Source organism: Erithacus rubecula (genome assembly GCF_903797595.1).
Source record: "Erithacus rubecula genome assembly, chromosome: 3".
Lineage (NCBI taxonomy): Eukaryota > Metazoa > Chordata > Aves > Passeriformes > Muscicapidae > Erithacus > Erithacus rubecula.
In genome coordinates, this window is record NC_136689.1 from 95,291,810 (window position 1) to 95,314,494 (window position 22,685).

At 35.4% G+C, this 22,685-nt stretch overlaps 1 protein-coding gene across 1 annotated transcript in view; it reads right to left on the reverse strand.

Moving 5' to 3' along the window:
* LOC306799111 (cadherin-7) overlaps positions 1–22,685 on the reverse strand; it is an 81,042-nt gene that overhangs the window by 37,214 nt on the left and 21,143 nt on the right. The window contains exon 3 of the mRNA XM_079299691.1: positions 3,866–4,160. Within this exon, the coding sequence (XP_079155817.1) occupies positions 3,866–4,160 (295 nt within the window). The remainder of the gene's footprint in view (positions 1–3,865; positions 4,161–22,685) is intronic.

Below are 22,685 nucleotides of genomic sequence, written 5' to 3' on the forward strand. Positions count from 1 at the left end.
ATACTGATATTAGGGTAGAAGGACCAGAGGATATTTGCAGAAAGGACCTAGAATTTAGAATGTTATTTGTGTTTAAATTTAGCCAAGTCAAGGTTCAACAATGTTCCTGACACAGTGCAGAGATTGACATTTTCTATGATAGGAAGAGAAAAAGCTAAACTGATGGCTGAAATTTGAGTTGGAGATCCTTCGAGGGGACCCGTTTTGAATCTCTAAGTGTATTATTTTAAAAACCTCTATAGAACTTTTTAGAAAGCTTGCAATTAACTTGCAGTATATTTTGTGCAAATTTTGAAATAATGTTTTATGAGAAATGATTCTGTGACTTTTATATAAATATTTGTGAGATCATTCAAAAGAAAACTGTTTACTAAAACTAGATTTATTTAGCAAATGCCTTATTTTGAAATTGCACAAACTCTTATCAATTTAATTTTAGCCGCGTTTACAAATTGAAAATAGAGCTTTAAGGCAGTTATTAAAAGTATTAATTTATATCAATTAAGGATGTGTACTATGTCTAACACATAAAATGAGTCCATTATGGCATCACGTTTCTACATGGTATCAGCTGCTGCTGAAAACATTAAACACTTTTACTATCAAGTTATCCAGAATTCCTGCATAATCCTTAGATATAGCAATCCAGACTGGTGCTGCTCAGTACCTTATGGTATTTCTTATGCTTCTACCACTGTCTCACCCACAGCTGATGCAGCAACACCTCCACAGCCTTTCCCACCAGGAGTGTGAAAGGGGAGAGTCAGGATCGTCTTCACCTCCTCCCTCCCCTCCCACAGTCTCATTATGTTGTTTTCATTTGGTGAAAAATCTCAAGAATGGTCCCAGCTAAGCAGTAAAGTCAGACAGAGGAAAGCAGAGGAGGTTTGTGCTGGAGAGAGACAGTTCATGCAGGATCTCAAAGCCCACTACACAGTGTATCAAAGATTTAAGCCTGATAGAGTGCTTTTGCTTTCTTTCCTTTTTATATAATCCAGATATTTCTATCCATGTCAGTCAGGGGTAATAAGCATGATAAGAAAGATATTTGTTGTGCTGAGTAACAAGCAAGGCTGCTGATATGGCTAGAGACCAGAGAAGATTAAACAAACCAAAAATTATGTTGGGCATTGGAATTCTCACCCCTACTTCCCCTGGCTATAACTCAAGCAGACCAGTATGCTTTTATTTGAAATGTAATGCTACTCAGTTTTTTAAGTACCAGACACACTTTGAAAAAATTACAGCAAAAAGAAATCCTTATGATTTTCAAATAAGCCATATTTTTGGCAGTTTTGTCATGAACAGATTTACAACCCATCAAGATATTTACTCTGTGCAGAATAATCAATATAATTGGGCCTGACCCAAATATAATTTGAACCTGACCTGAAGTCATTTCAAATAAAAGAAGATATTGACTTCAATTAGCCTTAGATAATGTCCAAAAATATTTGTCAAATAAAATACAGAAACATTATACTTGCATAACCAGCCTGGAGGTTAAAGGTTATAGTTTTCCTAGATTTATAGTTAATTTGGTTTTATAATCCTGTGATCTCTTTCATTTCCTTTAATATCCAATTAAAAATCCTTGTCATGGATATAATTTTAAACAAAACAGGAGAGAGATACTTTGTATCTCCTTAATATTTCATGGATGCTCTAGGTGATTAATTAAAAATTATGCTATATGAATAAAGTATGAATTGCTGTAACTATGTAAGACAAAATGCAAGAAAGTGTGGCAAAGGAATTTCATGGCAATCCTTAGCTCTGTGACAATGCAGTATTTGGTAGGTGTGTGATACTAACCTTGAAGATGTTTAAAATGTGAATTTTAAGGAAGTTCATGAATGTGACACCACCCTTAGTGACACAAACCTCAGAGAGTGTGCAAATCTCTATTAATGATTTTGGATAGTACTTCACCTGAATTGAGAATACATTTGGTGTTGTATGGTCCACATGGGGGAGAATTTCTTTTACTCCTTTGTGATGCAAAGGTTCAACAAAATATGCAAAGCAGCTCATTTTGAAAAACAGTTTGTATATTCTCCACTGCATACAGTGCACTCCCCATTGATTGATTTCCAATGTATTTTTGGAACAAATGGAGCATAGGAAGGAGTAGAGGCATGGATTTGCCTGTGTAGGTAAACCTCAGATATATCTGTAGTAGTTGTCTGTACATCAATATGCCAGTGAAAGAAAAGACAGAGGTGATAAGTGCAAAAGTGAAATATGGAGAAAATTTCTTTTCAGGTCATAAGACAAAAGTGAAAAAAAATCTAATAGTTGATGCGTGTTACATCTTAAATAATCTCATTCTAAAATAAAAGGGCAACTTAATGAAGGAAAAAAGAGATGTATTTTAAGACAACATATTTTTGAAGTGGATTATTTAGGTTTTCCAGTCTTAGATTATCTGTTGTCTAGATTTTTTCAAACTTTAGAAGCAAAAAGTTCCCAGCAGTATATCACAACTTCATCTCCTCCCTGTTACTCTCCAAAAGCTGTGGTGTCTGTCTTCCTTCCAAGACTAATATTGCCTCCTCAGCCAGCCACATAGTGCTTGAGTGACAATGAGCAAACGCCAAGTATCAATGAGAAATATTGTCTATGCTCACTGCTTAGTAAAATAAATGTATAGAAAACTCATTAGCAATGTTTTGCTTATCTTCTATGGACTCTTAAACTGAGTTTCAAATATATAAGCAATGTTTGCTACTGATTCCTGCAGGGCACTTAAGCAGGGTAGATTATTTTTCTCTCTCTCCAGCTCCAATTTAGATGCATTGTTTAACATTCAAAACCATGGGAGATCATACTGAGGAAACTGTAGCAAATTTTATGCACAGCCTTACTGTAAGAGTAGCACATTTTAACATGGTTTAAAATCAGTCAAGCAAAGAAAATCTTTATTTCAATCATCACAGAACTCTCCCAAACTGAAGTGAGCCTTCCCATATACATAATTGCAGTAAAGAAAGTTGTTTTTTGGTTTGTTGGTTTGGTGTTTTGTTTGTTTTTTGGTTGGTTGGTTGCTTACTTGTTTGGTTGATTTGGTTTGGTTTGGCTTGGGCTTTTTTGTGCTTGCATATATAATTTCATCTTAAGTAACATTTCCCAAAACATCTCTGGGCCAAGCCTTAATCTGGTCTGAAAGAGTCAAAGCTTTCAGAGGAACAGTGGCACCTGACAATGGATGACCATTTGGTCACTTTAGAATAAAGAGATAGTGGGTTTGATTTTGAAATTCTTCCCTAATTCAAATTCAGAAATAAGCATTTTTTCGTTTCCAACAAAGATCTGGACCCATTATTTTCTGATTTCAGTAGAACTTTGAACTATCTCAGATTGCACCCCAGTTCCTGCTGCTGACATAAATTCTTCAGCAAATGGTATTTCAGTGTAAGAAAAAAATATCCAATAAACTTTACTAAAATGTGCAAAACTTACAAAAAGGATTATGCTATTCACTAGAAGGAATTTGAAGAGTTTTTTATGGGCAGACCTTATCTGAATGAAATTATAAATTATAAATTATAACCTCTGAGTACCGTAACATAGGTGTGAAACTTATTACTGTTAATGGGAATTATAAAACAAAGCCTCTGGGCCCTGGAATGAGAAATACACCATAAAATGGTTATCTGAATCCTTGCATAGCTATTTGAGTTTCACAACATTTTTAAAAGGGGAAAAACTTAATCTAGCATGTTATTTCCAGTTAAGTCATGAAATATCTAACTGTTGCAGGTGCCTCATAGATAATTAAGTAACTTAGTAAAAAATAATGAAATTTTTAAAAAGGCAATCGGAACAAATTTCTCACAACACCAACAGTGTGTTTTGGACTTACCCACAGGAGACATCTCAGGAACTCCAGCAGTGTAGGGACCATCCAGAAATTTTGGCTCGTTGTCGTTGATGTCCTGAATCTTAATGACGAACTCGGACTCGGGCTCCACGGGTTTGTTGGTGAGCCTGTCCAGTGCCTGTGCTCTCAGTGTGTAGTAGGCCTGCTCCTCCCGATCCAGCCTCTTTGTGGCATGAATGTCCCCCGTGTTCTCATCAATAATGAAAATGGAACTCGCCCCTTCGCCTGACAAGATGTATTTGATGGAACCGTCTCCTTTATCAACATCAGAGTGGAGCTGGTGAAAAATTGATGAGAGGTGAGATTAACTTACAAGAGACTCACTGGCATGGGGAGATGTAAAAATAATTCCTATGTTGAGCAGTAGTACATGATTTTTATTGTTCCTGGAAATATAAGCTGAATGTTTATCACACACAGCATGTGAAGGGACATTAGAATCTGTGAATTCGCTCCTTTAAACAAAACAAACTTCATTCTTTCCTGCAAACAATCACACTCTTCTCATGTTAATTTTTACATAGGCAAACACATGCACATATATGATCATAACTGAGACTTTATTTCAACCTGAATTTAACAACATTGCACTTCAGTTTATAATACCACTGAAGGGTGAGACTTCAAACAAATGTCAGTATAAACTTAATGTCAGTGTGTGTTTGCTCTTGTGGGTATTTACATATTTTCTCAGTGTTTACTGTGGAGAGAAGTAAAACCTGTCAAAACTTCCTCATAAGGGAAGTACCAGCAGGGCAGGTACTGATCTCTTCACTCTCATGACCAATGACAAAATTCAAGAGAATGGCATAAAGCTAAGTCAGGGAAGGTTAAGATTGGATAGCAGGAAAGTTTTCCACCCAGAGGGTGTTTGAGCACTGAAACAGGCTCCACAGGGAAGTGGTCATAGCATCAAGCCTGACAGAATTCAATAAGCTTTTGGACAACACTCTCAGGCACAGGGTTGACTCTTGGGGTTTCCTGTGAAGGGCCAGGGGTTGGACTTGATTATCTTGATGAGTCCCTTCCAGCTCAGCATATCCTATGATTCTATAAAATGAGGTAAAATGTACTGCCTGATAAATTGCTCACTGCTATCTGATGTGCCTGTAACTTCAATTCTCCACTTCCATATCTTGCTTTCCATTATCTAATTACAGAAAAATGTAGACTCTGAGAAAGACCAAGGTGTCCTGGCAGTTTTGGAAGCACGCAGCATTGAAAGCCATGTACAGGTTCCCTGGAACTACTTTTAGTAGGCACACAAGAAATATACTTCAGCAGGTCAAAATGTATCTTCCATTATAAAGGCAAGATAGATTTACAGAATGAATTTTTTTTTCCTCAGCATGCAAGGTATTTTAACTTACAGAGCAAGATTCCACAGATTTTCTAGCTCTTGTATGTTCACTGAGTTTAATTTTCCTGTTACAGAACACAGACTCAAACACCTCTGACATACTTCTCAAACTTGTATCAAGAATGTAATTGATCTGAATATCATGTTAGAGTAACATGCACCTATGACATATTTAATACTGTACAAGTGAAAAGAATATCAGTAAAATTTAAAGTACTTTCTTGCTTGTTAAAAGTGGATTAACTTGAAAATAGCTGAAGACAATGTTAAATATGCTTGGATTTTTCTATCTCATATCTTCTCAGTACCTGTCCTAATTCCATGTTATCTTGAGTTTGGAGGTAAATTCACTGTTACCACGTTTGGAGGTAAATTCACTGTCACCACTCACCATCATTGTCACAATTTCCATCACATACTTTTTCTCTCTGTTAGGAATATCATTGTGACAGTATTCACTTCCCAAATACATGCAGAAAATTGCTATCTTGGGCATGATTTAGCACAGCTGCAAAATTGTTTCCTATTTCAGCAGGGAAGTATTCATGCTCAGTTTTGAATTTTTCAGCTGGATAAAAAGCTGCCTATTTCTTACACATTATTTCACTTACACTGTTTGGACATCTCATACTTATGCAATTACAGAGCACTCATTTCTTTTAAGACAAAAATGGAATCTGGAGCTTTGGACTGGATTAGGAAAACAAAACTAGGGTATCTAAATGAGATTAGCTACATTATTTTGAAACATGTTTTATCCTTATTCTGCTGCTACCTGAAGCCAGAGGCACCTAAACAAGACTGAGATTTCTTTCGTGGAGTTCCCCAAACATTTAAAGCCTTAGTTCTCTGCACATTTAGGAAACAACACTGCTGACACTATGAGCAGGCCAAGGTAAAATATATCTTATATTCATACATTTCTTTCAAGATCCACAGCACTACATATTCCTCAGTCCCAATGGCTGGGATTTATTGAACAAACCATACCTCTGTTCAACTCACACATCTGACAGCTGAGGCTTCCAATGGTTTTTCAAACTTAACTGGAATAAGTATCCATCTTCCCTACAGAGGAGCAGTGGCCTGTGCAAGTAAGAATCTTTTTAACTTGTCTTTGATTTTGGTTGACCTTTTTTTCTTTCCCCTTTTCTTTCTCTAATACCTACTTCAGGGTGCCTAAGTCTCCTGTGTGCTATAGAGGAGCTGTGTGGATTTCTCTACATAGCCAGAATCCTAGTCTAGGCTGAAATGCTGAACATCACATTACACAATAACTGAGGTTATGGGATACAAAGATTCTATGCCTTTGACTTTCTTAAGTCATTCTCTTTTCTCCATACCCCGTGTTCTATCTGGTCTTTCTGTGGTGGTTGAGACTCTCACATTCTCTCTGTTAAAGCTGTTCCATCTTTTCTGGCATATTTTAGGATGGATGCTGGATGAGGACACCAGAACACCCAGCAGTTCATCAGGCAGAGCAGTTTTCTGAATGTTAGAGATGTACAAGTAAATCTCTTCAAGCAGAGAAAGGAAAGTATCCCTTGGGGATGGACCTGAGCCCATCAGCACTCTGTGGGCTGCACGGTCCACTCTTCACCTTGTATCTACATCCAGCCCTATCTGAAATAAGTAACCAGCACTGCTTTGGGAAAAAAAAAAAAAAAAAAAAAAAAAAAAAAAAAAAAAAAAAAAAAAAAAAAAAAAAAAAAAAGAGACTTTCAGGGGAGAGGCCAGTAAATCCTTGAAGATGCACTGAGCAAGGCTTTCACATCCCAGGAAAGAAGAAATTCTGTAGCTTCAGCATTTCCCATTTGCTCACTCAGTGACTTACTGATTAACAACACATTGTTCTTTAAGGAGTTCCACTTTGGGGTTCATAAATCTCCTCATGGATTGCACTACAGTGGCTGGTGACCTGGAGTGAAATGCTGAACAGAATCCACTTTTTGGAACAATGCCTTGGTAAGAAAACTGCTACTGCATGGATTAGTAAAGTGATTAGTGAGGACCTTTGTTATTCCAAGGTTAAGGCTCTGGAACTGCAAACTTCTTTGCATCTTTTATCAAAACTTTGTTCTACTAAGCATTTAAAAACTATACTGGCCCATGCTCAAATTAGTAATGTACCATTCTCTACCTACTTAACCCCAGGAAGGTGATGTATCTCAAGATTTAGTTTTCTAGTCTTTGGCACTATAGAAAAATCAATTCAGTGTAAAGCACTCTAAAGAGTTTTTTTCAACACTTTTATATGCATTTTAGAGGAGATATGAGATAAGTTAAATGCACAGTACAAGAGAACAATGCAAAAAAGAAAAAAAAAGCATTTCGCTGAAAATATGGATAATTTTTATGTAGTTTTCATGTCACCTATATTTCAGTTTCACACAATATAATGCTTCCATACAGTGATCTTCAAAGTCATTAATGCAAAGGCATCAATGCTTTGCAACTACAAACAAAATTTTTGAATGTCCTGTATCATATTCACAACTCTGATACTACCAAACATGACTGCAAAGTACCTCTGGTTCCAGCTATTTAATTTAACATTGCAGGAAGTGAGAAGAAAAATTTCCATATAATTTTTGCTTTAGAAAACACTTTGTACATTTTTTTTGTCAGGTTTTCTTTTTTGCTTTTGTTGTTGTTTTGGGGTACTTTTTACCCCATTTTTAACAGAAAAAATATATGAAGTACTAAGACTTGGAATTTTTATTTGTTCTTATTATTAATTTGGCAACGATTATATAGAATTATTTTAGTTCTCAGGACTGTAGTACTTTACAGGAAGGTTCCAGAAAGAATCTATGGCCGTGCCATCTGCTAGCTTGTCTTTCACTCCTCCCACTTTCTATAGGGCCATTCTTGTAGTAGACAGAACTGCAGCTCAGTGTGTAGCTGCACATGGGGACTATGACTTTAGTAGTAGAGACTCACGGCAAAGCCACTTTCAAATTCTTGTTTCAAGAGACATAGAGGATTCAAGGATTCACTGGGTAAATATCATCTGGTTCCATTCTGGATCATTCCAGACAATTCTTCTTTCAGAATGAGTTTGCCATAGATATTGTAAATAAAACGTGTTTTCAGAAAGAGGAATGATAGACACAGTTGTATGCTTGGAATTAATTCCACCCATTGCCACCTCCACACAATATCCATGATGGCTACTCTCCAGTTTACCTTGGCTATTATCTAAGCTTATTTTCAGTAAAAGATTCATGATCCAAATCTAATATGCTGACCCTATAACTTTTTTGTTACATACCACATACATTTAACATGAAGATTTTAAGAGTTCTGGATTTGGGTGATCCCCTGCATTTACAACAGTACATAAGAACAGGAAAGGGAAGCAACAATGCTCTAGAGAGAGCTGATGCATTTTTTACCAAGAGAATAACTTTTGATGTGCTAGGAAAGTTAGTAGAGAGCAAGCAGGTCTAATAAGAAAAGCCACATAAGCCTTGTTGAGGCAGAAGAACAATGCACATAAAAAGTGCAGTTTTCTTGTTCTTTAGAAAATAATTTATTGAGTGCCCTCTGTTGACTCTGAACTCAAGCTGAGAAAGCACTTAATCTTTTTAGGCTCTCAGATTTAGAAAATACTTGTTTGGATGTGTGCAAGAGAAGAAAGCATTCAGCTTCACTAAACAGAAAAGGTGTTATTACCCTAACTCTTTTAATAAATCCTATTTTTTCTCACATGTTTTTTCCCCTACAGCAATATAACTTAGTCTAGGGTCTCCCCTAACACATTTATTTCTATGTGGACCTTTAAGGAGGTGATTATTCTAGGGAAACCTAAATAAAGCATTTTTTTTTTCAAAGTTCATAATACTCAATAGTTTCTAGATATTGCCTATTTGTACTTTAAGATCTGTAAAAGAAAAGATTATATCATTTTTTATTATTTGTCATTGAAGTACTAATGCAGTACTTCCAATAGAGAAGGAGACTTATTTTTCTTGGTAAGGAGAGATACTGCATTGCTTTATTAAAAGCATTTAAAGCATTAAAAGCAGCTTATCTTGCAAGTCTGAATGGGAGGTTTGCTCTTTTTCTGATTTTCAGTTCAGACTCCTTTAAAGCAGGTGCTATGTTCATATAACTCTCTTCTCTGACTTCTCTTCCCTAAAGATCTGTCTTTGCTTTTGTTTCTCTCTGTGCCAACCTAGTTAATGATTCATTGCAGAGTTTATAGATTATTGGTGAAGAAGAAAATTGAAGGGAGAACACGAGGAGCTGATGGTGTTTTGTCACTAGCAGAATGACAGAAGTAATGGAGAGGAAGAGAAGGACAGGAGAAAAATTAGATGCTTCAATGAAATCTAGCTTCATTGCTCTCTGAGACCATAGGAAATGTGCCCTCCTTTGCAGAACTGAGAAGTTTTCTCAAGGAAGAATTGCCTTGTTTGCACCCCTTCCTTTCTGTCCATGAAAGTAACTAGAATGGGAGGAGAGGAATGAAAACTGCCCTCTCCTCATGCCCTGTGCAGCATCCATAGTTATTGGTGATATTCCTGCCTCCTGAAACAATGCAAGGAGACACAAAGAATCAAAAACAACCATGAAAAAGAAAAAAATAACTCCAAGCCAGAAGCAATCTTCTTGTCCATTTTATAACCCTAATTTACTATCACAAAACAACTGAGAGCAGATTGTGGGAAGCAGAAAATTTTCATGCTACCTTCTCCCCCTCCTCCTTTCTGGGAAGACTTAAAAAAATGTGTATAAATATTAAACATGTAATTTCTAAAAGATTAAAGAAAGCTGGCAATTTGAAACAAAAACTCAATTTTGCCATTTCTATTGAATTTTGGTCATTGCAACCCCCAGATTGTTTAAACTGCTGTTCTCGGGTTTTCTTGGAGTTGATATTTGCTATGGTTATACATACAAGCTTTTCAAAATCCCTGTCCCCTAGATTATGATTGTTAGTACCATTGTTAGACTCATAAACTACTAGATATTTATAGGAGGTTTTTTGTTGTTCTTGGGGTGGTGTTTTTGTTTGTTTGTTTATTTGTTTTTATGTAATGCTGTATTTCTCAACTACCAGGATAACTAAGGGTTCAGTGTTGTTGTTTTGGAACAATTTCAGTGCAAATAATGTCTATATTTAAAATTCAACCTAGAAAATGGAGTTAACATTTCAATAAAATCCAATGTGTACACATACAAGATTTCTGGAATGACTATGGGCTTCACAATTTACTAATAAGGTCATTGTTTTCAGAGGGAGCCATGGCACTATCATTCTTATAAACCGAAACCGTATTTCAGTATCAACAGCCTAAGACATCTTTTTAAATTTATCTTTCAGTCTGATTATAGAAGTCATGTGGGAAAGAAAAAGATTCCTCAACATTTTATTGATGTCAGCAAAGGCCTATGATTCATATAATTGACTTTATACCCAGGCACCAGTGAAAGTATTATTCAGTAGGTAATGATTTTCTTATAAAAGTCTATTCTCCAAGAAATGTTGAGAAAGTGATAAAGGAGCTCCTGGAGGGCTTTTGTTTGCTTTTGGTTTTATTAATTTATGTAAAACTATAGTATAGGCCTAAGCTCAGAAAGAAATATGCTGGTCTACATTCTGTGCTTTCAGCATAATAGATAATACTGAGAACGAGAGACCAAGTCAATATAAATGGCTAGACCCAAAACTCCAACACGTTTAATTAGAGTTTGAACAGAAGGAATATGCTTGTAATGCTGCCAGAGTTTCCTTGCCTCAGCAGTGTTGTCAGCATAGTAGGGAACCAGCACAGACAACTGTGTCACTGTGGCACAATTTGCCATGTTGACGTGCTGGCAATTTCATGCACTGTTTTGTTGCCTTCAGACTTGCTCTTTGTCAGGCAAGTGCAGAGACAGTCACAAGGGAATACAGCAAGGTCTCATGCTGCAGACCACAGTATAACCACATTATATTTATCTAACACAAGCTGTTGGTGACAGGGTTGCTAAAAATCTGGTCAGTCTAAGCAAGACTTTTCTGAGTTGATTTAAAATATCCAAAACCGTATCTGTAGAGCTCAAGGCTGACCAAAGACCCAAGAACTTCTGAGACAATTGAGGTCCAGGACATTTGAGAGATCACATTCAGCACTGACCCTACAGGCTGCCTAAACTCAGACTGCCTCTGAATCATATTTTGTTTCACCACAGGCAATACTAGATACTATAAATGACCACAAGCAGATATATGTGTCTGCCCAGGATCACCACAAATGAGATCATCTGAAGTTACCTATCAAATGAACACATTTCAGATTCAAGGTAAAACCAAGGCACACTACTTTGGGAGTATCAGCTTTCATTCCACAGATTGTCCTTAATAGTTCTCCTGCAGTCAAAATGTATGACATTTGGTGTCATTTGAACCCCCAACAATTTCATATTCAACAGTATATAAAACCAGTGAAGATAAAGCTTCATCTACAATCAAGGTATTCAGGCATTGTTAAGAAAGCGTAGGATGAGGCAAAATAAATATAAATGTTTAACAGGGAAGTGAGAAAAAAAATAAAAAATAAATAATTAAATAATTAAACAAAATGTAAAAATATTTACAAACCAAAAAGCCAAAGTGAATGAGAACATGGATATGTCTGAAGTGCAATAATAGTACTTCAGAATAATGTTGTATAAGTTTACCAGCATCTTCTTTTCAGAAAATGCTTAATGCAACAGCAATTAAAAAAGATGGTTTCCTGAATCTGGGAAAAAAAATAAAAAATAAAAAAAAGCTTTCCCTGGAGGTGAAAAAAACAATCAAAACACAAAAGAGGTTTAAATTTAAATTGCCATTGATTTTTAAGTCCTGAAACCAGAGGAGAAAACAAAAAAACACATGATTAATGGGAAGGGAGAGTAGCATAACTGTCAGCTGACTGAATGAACTTGGTATTTTTTGCAGTTTTTGAACTCCTTTTCTGTTACAGAATGCATGTTTCTGTGCGTAAGAAACTAAAATAATAAGAATTTGTATTAATTTACTTATTCTTTTCCATCATCAAACTTGGAATAAGCAGTTAGGTTTTACTATTCCCACCTTCCACTGTATGGTTTCCAAAATAAAATGTTCAGAAATATTGGTGAGAGAGTTTAGTTAAAGCCCTTATACAGCTCTTGTGCTTTAAAGTGGTTGCTCAGTGCTTCAGGAGGATAATAATCTTATCACCTTAGCCACACAAAGTGAAGTGAATATTTAATTTTGCCAACCTTTCAAAAACAAGGGTTAAAGACAAAGGGGAGCAGTGAAACGTCTTTATTTCCTTGATGGTTGTTGTTCAAACAAAATTCAAATTAGAAGTACTAAAATTCCAAAACTTTCACTTTATAACATTCTCTTTAGCATCTAAGGAAGCCCTCAAGGCTTTTAGGTTGAAGACAAAGTTCAGATGAAAAGTTCCCCTAGGAATAAGAGATACTGTCATCTAATGGATAGTGAGTTGAATAATTAATCGGAAATACTGAAAACCTAATGTGATAAGAGCACCTGTGCCACATTTCTATATTTTTTTTCTCTTAATAATACTCAATTGTGTCTGTAATTTTCTCTCTCCTTGTGTATATTTATATAATGTAGCTTTTTGTATAGGTAGAGGTTGTATATCTACACATACATTTATGTATGTACACATACACATGTGCACACAACACAGAAACACATGTACCCTTCCCTTTTCTGTCCTCTTCCAGCCTCTGCAGCTGCTGCAGTCACAAATCTGTGCCTTCTCCACTGCCCAGTTTTAATAAGAGCAGAAAATGCCCTGTGGCGACAGGGAATTGTGCAGCCAGCCCATTAAGTTTGCTGCAGCTACAGAAGCTACAGAGCTCAGAAGCAGCTGCTGCTGTGGATGGAGCTGAGTGGGCATATGTAGCTGGCTGAGTATTCTTGAGGAGTCTTAATGGGCCATCTACATGACATGTCACTCCCCAAAATGACTATTTGTCATTCACACACTTAAAAAGACAGTTTGGCAGCTTGGGGAGGTAAAAACCATCTGCATGTTGTGCATCATCTTGTACTAATTGCATAATATTTATTGGGGGTGGGGGGACAGCAATACTGTATTGTAGCACCACCAAGAGCCTATAGATAACAACATTTTCATAACAAGAACTGGAAAAAGGAGTCCTGCTTTCCCCTCACACACAGGCTTCAAACTTTTCAGTAATGGGCTTCTTAGTATGGAAAAGACCACACAGTCTGCAGACAACATGCACATTGGAATCCTCATAGAGCTTTTCAATATTCAGTTTTGTGTGTTTTTTGGTTCAGTTGGTGTTGGTTTTGGGGTTTTTTTTGGTGGTGGTGTTTGTTTTCTTCCCCAATCTATCAGTATTTATTCCTTGGACTACACATTCTAAATATCTTAGTAACAAAACAGCATTATTGACAAACCAACACAGAATGGATTTGCCATCTGACTCACTTCGTTATACAAAAGCAGCTGTTTTTTCTCAAATAGATTTAATTTTTGATTAAAAAAACCAATGACTCAAACCTCATTTATTCAAGTGCCTAAAACAATTAAATCATGTGAAAATAGCACTGCAGCAAAGTTCTATTTACAAATTCCTGAATGTTTATTCTTACTAGCTGCATTTTGGGTCTTAATTCTTCTCCAGGAAAGGGCCTAAATTCCCTTCCATACATGCCAACAGCATTTCCACATGATCCATATCTATTCATAATGCACCATACAACTTCCTGTTATATACTAAAGCAATGTATTTTCTGGTCCAGTGGTTTGATTTATTTTGTTGCCAAGAATCACTGAAGCAGTAAAACAAAATTCTCTTAAAGTCACTACACTCTATTTCAGCAGTATAATAAACTTGTTTTAAGGATGCTTCCTCCCTGCATTCCCCACATATGGGTTCTGCAAAAGTGTTCAGGCTTAAAAAAGTAGCATGGCAAAAAAATACCAAAGTCCCCAGCACACTTCATAGAAGAATATCTCTGGGCTAGCAGATGTCCACAGGCTTGAAAAGTTTATATATGTGTAGCAGCTTGCAGAAACAGAACCTTCAAGAAACTTTGCTAATTCTTCTTCTCAAATTACTTCCTCACTATACCTGAAACAATCTCTGGTTGCACAGTATTAACACACATATGGTGAAGGACTGCTTCTTGTATTTTTCTTGGATGAAACACATAAAAAGGTGGGAAAATATATCTATTCATAGTAAAATGAATATTTTCTTTTCTTATACCATTGTACATACTTCTAATAATTGTTATTTCTGTATAGTTTATTTATTTATTTTTAAGTTAGTTATGTGATCAGACAATGCATTAATACATTATCCCTTAGAAAGAAGGGAAAAAGGGTAAATGAAACAAGAAGGGCAGTAACAGAATTTATGTTCCTTCAATAATAAAAAAAAAATAATGCTTTTACTTTTTTATCTGTCCTTGAAAACAGAAATAAGAAATTAGAATACAAATATGGTAATTGGAAAGTTGTTTCTCCCATAATGCTTTTTCTACTCAGCCATAATAATCTGGGCCTAGGATTTCAACCATGGAAAATGAGACCACATTAGAGAATCTATTTTTTCATCTCTAACTCTGTAATCTATAGAATTATCTGTAACGGCACTGCACAGGAAAAATAATCATACACACTGCTTGTTCGACTACCATATCAATAACATCAAATTTAAAAACAAAAATTCATTTGGCATTAAAGTATTTTCTGAGATATGTACTTATGCTGGATGTATTCATTTTAGATTGGAAATTATACCTCCAATATTGTCTCTTCTTTGTCAAACTACTGATCTATAGTTTAGAGTGATTATCCTCTCTGCTTCAACTATCCAAAATAGCTTGCAGCATTGCTTGGCTGATAATGATTTTTCTCATAGGAACCTGCTTCCAAAGAACATTAGTACCAAGGAATAGACACCCAGAGGGTGTAGAGCTTTCTACATTTGTTTTCATTTTGGTTTTATGTTGTATCAATTCCTCACATTTAATTTGCTTTTGAAAGTTTAATGCTACTAGAGATCAACTCATAATATTACCTTGTGTGCTAGTGGGAAGTGCTGACAGGCTGATGAACTGGAAGACAATGGTAAAATACCTAACTCTAAAGCAGTGTAAGTAACTAGGGCTATGTGTCTGGAGAAGCTTAAAAAGTATTGGGCTACAGAAGAGAGTATGATCTGTCCATTTTAATGATTAGACTTGCAATACAGAAAAAATATGATTAACTTGGCCCACATACTCATTAACCTTTAATTTTCTAAAAACAATTATGGACTTATCAATTAATATTTTAAAAACTGCCAGAAAAAAACCCAGAATGTACCTGTTGGTCTAAATACTAATTGTAATTTTAAATTTTAACAGAAATGATAATACAAATGTCAGGATAAGAGTGTTTTTCATTATATTTTTCTTCTTAAAAACAAAATTCCTTTTGTTTTTCTTTATAAAATTCTATGTGTTTGAAAAAAATGCAACATTTGATGCTGACTTTTATGAAAGTCAACTTTAAATTGATAGCTCTCCACATGAACAAATTTGGTTATATGTCCTGAAATATTTCACTCCACCCAAGTATTTCCCAAAGCGTTTTCACAAATCTAATCCCACAGGTTTTGCCACTAAGATCAATGGGACTACTCCTAGACCTGAAGTGCAAAATTAAGATTTTGACACAATGCACACAATGGACATAATTAGCACCTCGGAAGGTTTGTTGTGTAAAAAGTCACAACTGCTGACAGTGGATCAAGGAAATAAGTCAGTAAAAGAGAATTTGAATACAAAATTTCACGATAGCATTTTCAAATGAGTGAATTATTTCATATGAAAAGGGCAGGAATGAGTATCTATAGTAAAGCACTATAGTTTCATTGCTAGAATGACAATGTAAGATGAAAAACTAGTGCAAGGCCAAATAAAGTGGAGTCTTAGATACCTTCATGTAGACACTTATCTTGTGTCTTAAAATGAATTCAGGTAAAAGGAGCTAAAGAATCCCTTGGTTAATTTTGTAACATAGAACACAGGCAATTGTTGCAAGTGTGTTTGCATTTCATTCGGAATCTCTTTTAGAGTCTGGTTTGATCAAACACCCTAATATTTCTGTAAATGCTTTCCATTAATTACTGTGTCCCATTTGTACTCTGCAGTTAAGGTAGAAGTAATGACAAAATGAATGACAAAAAATATGCTCTTTTTTTCATTTTTTCTTTTTTTATAAGACAATTTTTATTTTCTTTCCCCTGCTATTATGTGTTTCACTGAAGGTAGTTTATCATATTGATTTTTACCCAAAATTTTTTCTCAAGTCCATCCATCCACCCATATATACGTTGGCTAGTTAATTCACAGCCCATTGTTCAAAATTAACTTCAAAACCTAGGGAAATTTGACCTGGTGCTACATCGAATTTAACCTGGTTTAGAATTTTCTAATTTAGGAAATCATCCTTATCTATGTGGATCGTGTCAGGACTTGCTTAACAGTCATGAAAGCTGGTACTAAGCATATGCCTAAGTACCTTTCAGAAATAGTGCCTTAACCCCTGTTCAAAGAGGAAGGTTGCTTTAATGAACATGTGTGTCACATATGCCTAATTATAAGAAGCAGCATTGAAAGATTAAGGGATTTCATTACAGAAATTCACACTGTAGCTGTTCAGTATTCAGAACAAGCTGAAGCAGGGTATGCACAGTAAATATGGACACTTGAAAGTCTGCTTGAAACTGTTCAGTTCATTTAAAGTGATCCTTTGTGAATACATACTTAAAGAAGTTTGATTTCTCCCCAGCCTTTTTATTTTTTTTTTTTAACCATCCAAACTTGCAGGCCTTCAAGAGTTTTCAGATATAACTGGGCTGATCTCAAGATAGCAATTCATATCTTCATAGGCATTTAAACTCCACAGGATTAAGGGCTGAGAAATAAATGCTCTTAATGCCCATGTTTTCTGCTTGTTTTTCAGAAAATATTTGAGGGGGAGGATAATGCCTGTTTCAAATCCATAAAAAACTGCCTTAACATGAACAATACTAGGTTAATTGTAAATCCTCCCAGCTTAGAAGGATTTTAACAGTTCTGTGCAAAAGGGAGTGCTCTCCCAGTGCCTTTTTCTATGCTGGTGTTTACAATGAGCATTTAACAAAGAAAGTCTCATCAAATTCCTCTGCAGTCATTGTGCCTTGTTTCCTTAAATCATATTTGACATTTCAAATTATGTCAGAAGACATTTATGAGCTAAAATTGAATTTCACTTGTATTTAAAATAAAAAACACAACAAGGATATGAGATTTGCCATATATGATGAGGATGCCAACCCAAGATTTTTAAATCTGTTTTCTCCATAGCATATTCATTAATATGCCATTAAATGCTCATGATACAGCCAATGCATGTGCCCCTGATAAAAAAATTTTGAGAAAATAGTGAAATGCAATGTGTCATTTTGCAATGTTTGTGTATACTTGCTGAATATACCTTAAAATTCAAATTGTGCAGACCTGTTCCTAATTCTGTAAGCTATCTGGATTCCACTGAAAATTTTAGTGTCTTCTTTCAAACTTATTTCCGAGGCTTCTGGTATTTCCCATATATTGGGAATTCTCAATTTCCATAAAGATCCCTCTGATTATCTAAAAAAGCATGTCCTTTTGACATTATAAAGGACATTGAAAAGGGTACATAATTCAAATTATGTGATCTCTGATGAAATTACAGCACTCTCACCTAATGATCATTTTCTTCTGAGTGAGCTTTGGTTCAGCAAAAATAGTGAACACAGTGGGCCAATTATGAGAATATTCCCTGCTTCTGAAACATTGTGGTGAACAGGAAGGTACAGGAGTTACTAGACTTGTGTGTTCTGCTGGCTGCAAACAAGATCAGCCATTTGAATTGACTCTCATCTGTCTCAAATGTTGCAACCCAAATGACTGCTACTATTTTCTCTGTCATACTTCTGGTACACCATCAAACATCTCCTTAAGGGATCTTTTATTATAGTATCTGCTTGTTTTATTTTGGAATCTGATCCATTTTATAACTAAATCTTAATACACCGAATTACTCTTGCAGATTAGAGTTTAAATCACTATAATACTTGCCCCCAGCACCCAAGACTGATCTTTGCTAAGTTTCACTTGACACAGCATGTAAACTTTCTACCAGATTGTCTGAGCGCTCTCAAAGCTTAATTGATCCAATTTGCATGTCTCATCCTGGCAGAATTGTGCATCATTTCTATCCTCTTGGACTAAGTGAGCACAATCTAATCACTTTGTGTACAAAGCAGATGGAAAGTTTCCAGCTCCTTTGCTATCCCCTTGCATACATTCATATTAAAGCAAGTCTAATTTGACAAACAATCTGATCTTTCTGTATTTTTATAGGATTACTGTCTTATTGATAGGCCTTCTGTCACCAATTGTAATGTTCAGAACCTTATCTCAAGGCATTTCCACTTTTGTCTCACACCTTCTGTGTGGTCCATTAAAATGATCATTTCATTTAAGAAAGTCCCCTTAGGAAAGTTCTGTAAAGCTTGGTGTAAATCAGAACAGCTCTGTGCACTGGAAAAAAGGTACTATTTCTATTAATTGAGGATCCTGGAGTTTTAAGGAAAAACAAATAATTAATTATATCCCTATTAATTAGCCTCTGAGCCTTGTACTCTAATTGATACTGACAACCTTTTATATCTGTTAAAAGGAAAATGTTATTTTTGGTAAATATTTTTCAAATAGTAACTGTTTCTGCCCATGAAACAAAATTCTCTTATTTATGTTATTTTACTGAACATTTTCCCTTCAAAATTGCTCAAGTTCTCATGTAAACACAGTGGCATTTTAGTAAATAGTTATGTTGTTCACAAATAGATGAAAATAACACAAATAAGACTTTCTGCAAGGAAAAGTCACAAGCAGATTAGTCATATTAATGAAGGATCTACACAATTCAAATCACTAAAATCAATTTTTTTAAGTGAACAGAAAGTTCTTCTTCCCAATCTCACTAGTGAATCACTGATGGAATTTATATTCTCCTCCTGTCTCTGGTTTATACATGTGTTCAGAGCTCGCTGTGTGTCTTCAGCCACACTCTTTCCACCTGTTCCTACCTGTTGAATCCTTTGTCCAATAGTACCCCTGCTCTTCTGGGAGTTTGTGTCTGGCTTATTTTTTCTCTACATATGTCCTTTCTGTCACTTCTTCCACTTTTCTTCTCTCCATTAATCTTTATTCATGTTTGCCCAACAAAATTTATAAGAAGGCAAAGAGATTGTTCAGGAATTTTTAAGATTTGTTTTCAGTGAAGAATACATGAGAAACTCTAAAGTATGCTGTTCACAGAAGTCATCAGTCATTGTTGGTCACTGTTCATGACAGCTCAAGATAAGGAATACCCTTCAGTTTGCTCTGCATCTACTTTTAAAACTTCTGGAAGACTGGAAGGTAAAATCAGTGCCTATATAAGAGAGCAAAGGAGCAAGAATACACTATTAAATCCTGTAATAATTTTTGTCAAAGGTAAAGCATGTCAGTTCACTCATCAAAACATGCTTTTGTGTCCATATATACACAAAGTAGTGGTACAAGTGGAAGGATAGTAGCAGTTCAATAGCAAATCTAGTGAATTCAATGTTAAATGATAAAAACTAAATTAATTAACCAACTAAGACAATTTCATCATTAATAAATGCATTAGGATAGTAAACAGACTTTCTATTAATGTGCAGTATGCTAAAAAGCATAAAACAAACAATGACTTTTTGTCTTGCATTTCAGACTCAGTGGATAGGTCATATGCAAGCTGTTCATATTGCAATTTTGGTTGAGTCTTACCCCTGGCTACACAAGCAAGTAAAACCCTTGCTATCTTCAAATTCTCTTCTCATTTTAAAAATACAGGGCCCCAAAGCTTAAAATGGGGGTTTGCAGGTGTAAGTTATTGGAACATAACAAACAAGTCTGTGGATGACACTGTTTGCTGTCTCTCAGCTGCGCTAGCTCAGCAGGAATAATGGCAATAATAAGTGGGAAAAAATTATCACTGGAACAGACAGGTGTGACTCACACATGGAATTCATCTACTGAGTAGCACAGTATAATTTTATGCAGTCACTTTTAAGAGCAAATTTTCTGCTAGTCTGTAAACTATCAGACACATATTAAACCATCATATTGTTTGTGAGAGTTTCCAAGCCAATGTGAAGACACAGGGCCCTGAGCAGCCTTTCCCATGGGACAACCTACTGCTTCTTCTTACACTCTACCCTGAATAGTGAGATAAAAATTACACTGAAATAATGAGATAAAAAATTTAGCAGTTTTAAATGCTTTTGTTGAGCCCAAAATTACAGAAAAATATCAAGGAAGGTCTATTGATTTCTGAGACAGGAATGTATACAAAATATATATGTATACAAATGTATACAAAATAACTCTTACCTTGTCTTGCAAGACATCATTTATAAAGTGATGTTATCCTCTGCCAAATTTTATTAAATAGTACCTTAATATTTAAGAAAATCTACCTTATTTTATTGCACTAGTTTTGTTGCAAACCAAAGATGCACTTTGATTTTGAACATTCACTGAATGTACTGTTCATCCTCAGTTGTATCTATATTTTCACCAGGTATAAGTTACTACGGAAGAAAAAGAATCTGGTTTCACTCCATAACTCTCTACAATGACACACATATAATTTTTTTTCTGAAGTTTTCTTATTAGTAAAGGTTATTTACAGGTACAAGAATTTTTGATTCCAGAAAAATCTGTGATATTGCAAATAATTTTTTTCACTCTAATAGACTTAATTTTTCTAACCTTGAAGGTGAAGCTGCAGCATGTTTCCCCTTTATCATGTTAATTACTTTACAGAGTAGTTTTCAAAAAAAAATTAATCTGAGACAAAAATTGTCAGCATATCCTGCTAAAGCATCAAACTGTGTTCCAAAATTATATTTGCATTTTAAGTATAATACAAAGCATGCATCAAATTATCAGAACTGGAAGGTGGGCCACTATCTAAAACACAGATGATAACACAATTTCAGAAGCAAAGGTAAATATCTTCCCTTTTTAATATGGTATACAGATACAGACCCTTATATCTCTAAATCAAAAAGATCTGTCATCAGGGTGGACATCTTAATCTTTCCATCTTCCTCACAGTCTCATTTTCTGCTTGGCAGGTATTTTGGAAGCCTGACAAAGCACCTGGGCCCTCAGTCTGTATCATCCCACACAAAAAGCAGTCATTGACTTCACTTTGTGCTACTAGAAGAAAGATGCCAAAAAAATAAAAATCCAGAAAGATCATTTTTTCATGAGACTAGCAGAATGGACCACCATCATCTACCCATCTCCGTTTACTAAAATAAGAGATGAATGGAACTTGTTGAATGTGATACTGTGACTTACATAGCATGGAACAACATCTAATTTTGACAAGACATTGAAATTAGTCTGCATGAAAAAATTCTCATGCAGCCTGAAAACAGATGGGAGGAAATATAATTACATGAAATGATCAATGTCAAAATATCAGTCTAGAAGGAAAGGTGTCTACTAAAGTTCTGAATACCACAAGTGTCATTATTTCATCCATTTAGCTCCCAAGAGAAAAAATTGCTTTGTAAGGTGTGAGCTGCTTTCTTTAGTGGTAGATCAGAGAGCTCATAATTCTGATTTTTGGCTCTTTATTTTGAAACAGTCTGGACATGGTTCAGTTACTTCCCTGGCAGCTGCACATATTTACATCCTTCCAATGTTCTGCTGAGAGTCAGTCTTGTATGGACTCCTCCAGACCTTCATGTTGTTTTTCACTTATCCATACTTTATCTTGACCCAGTAATTCTTGGAACCTCTATGTATATAGAGGCAGAATTGCACTGTATTCTGTCTTGTCCTGTGTTGTTTGGCACTCTGCTTTTTTAGGCTGTTTTAGGCTTTTTCGAAAAAATTTCAAATTCACTAACACTCTCCAGTAATGTTTTATAAGAAATGTTTACATCTTTTATTTTCTGTTCATTGCTCCTTACTCTCATTAAAGAAGCATAAAACCTTGTTCTACTAGCTTTTGTCTTGATGACATTTGCTTTTGATGTCTTGTGTCAGATTTTTGCTGCACATGGCATTTTCCTTTTTTGATTAAAAATGAAGTTTACTTACCTTTTTGTCTCCTTCAAATACATCTGCTAGTTAACAGATCTACTCCCCTGCATATTTCTCAAATCTGGATGTTACTGGATCTCTAGCTACCTGCCTTCCTTTTCCATCTGTGCTAACATAACAAAGTCATGCCGTCTTTCTAGAACCCATGGGGGGGATTAAACCACTGTGTGATCCAAACAGGTGCATATAGCTTCTTTAGCAAAGAGCATAGGGAATCAAGACCTACACATAAAGTGATCCTC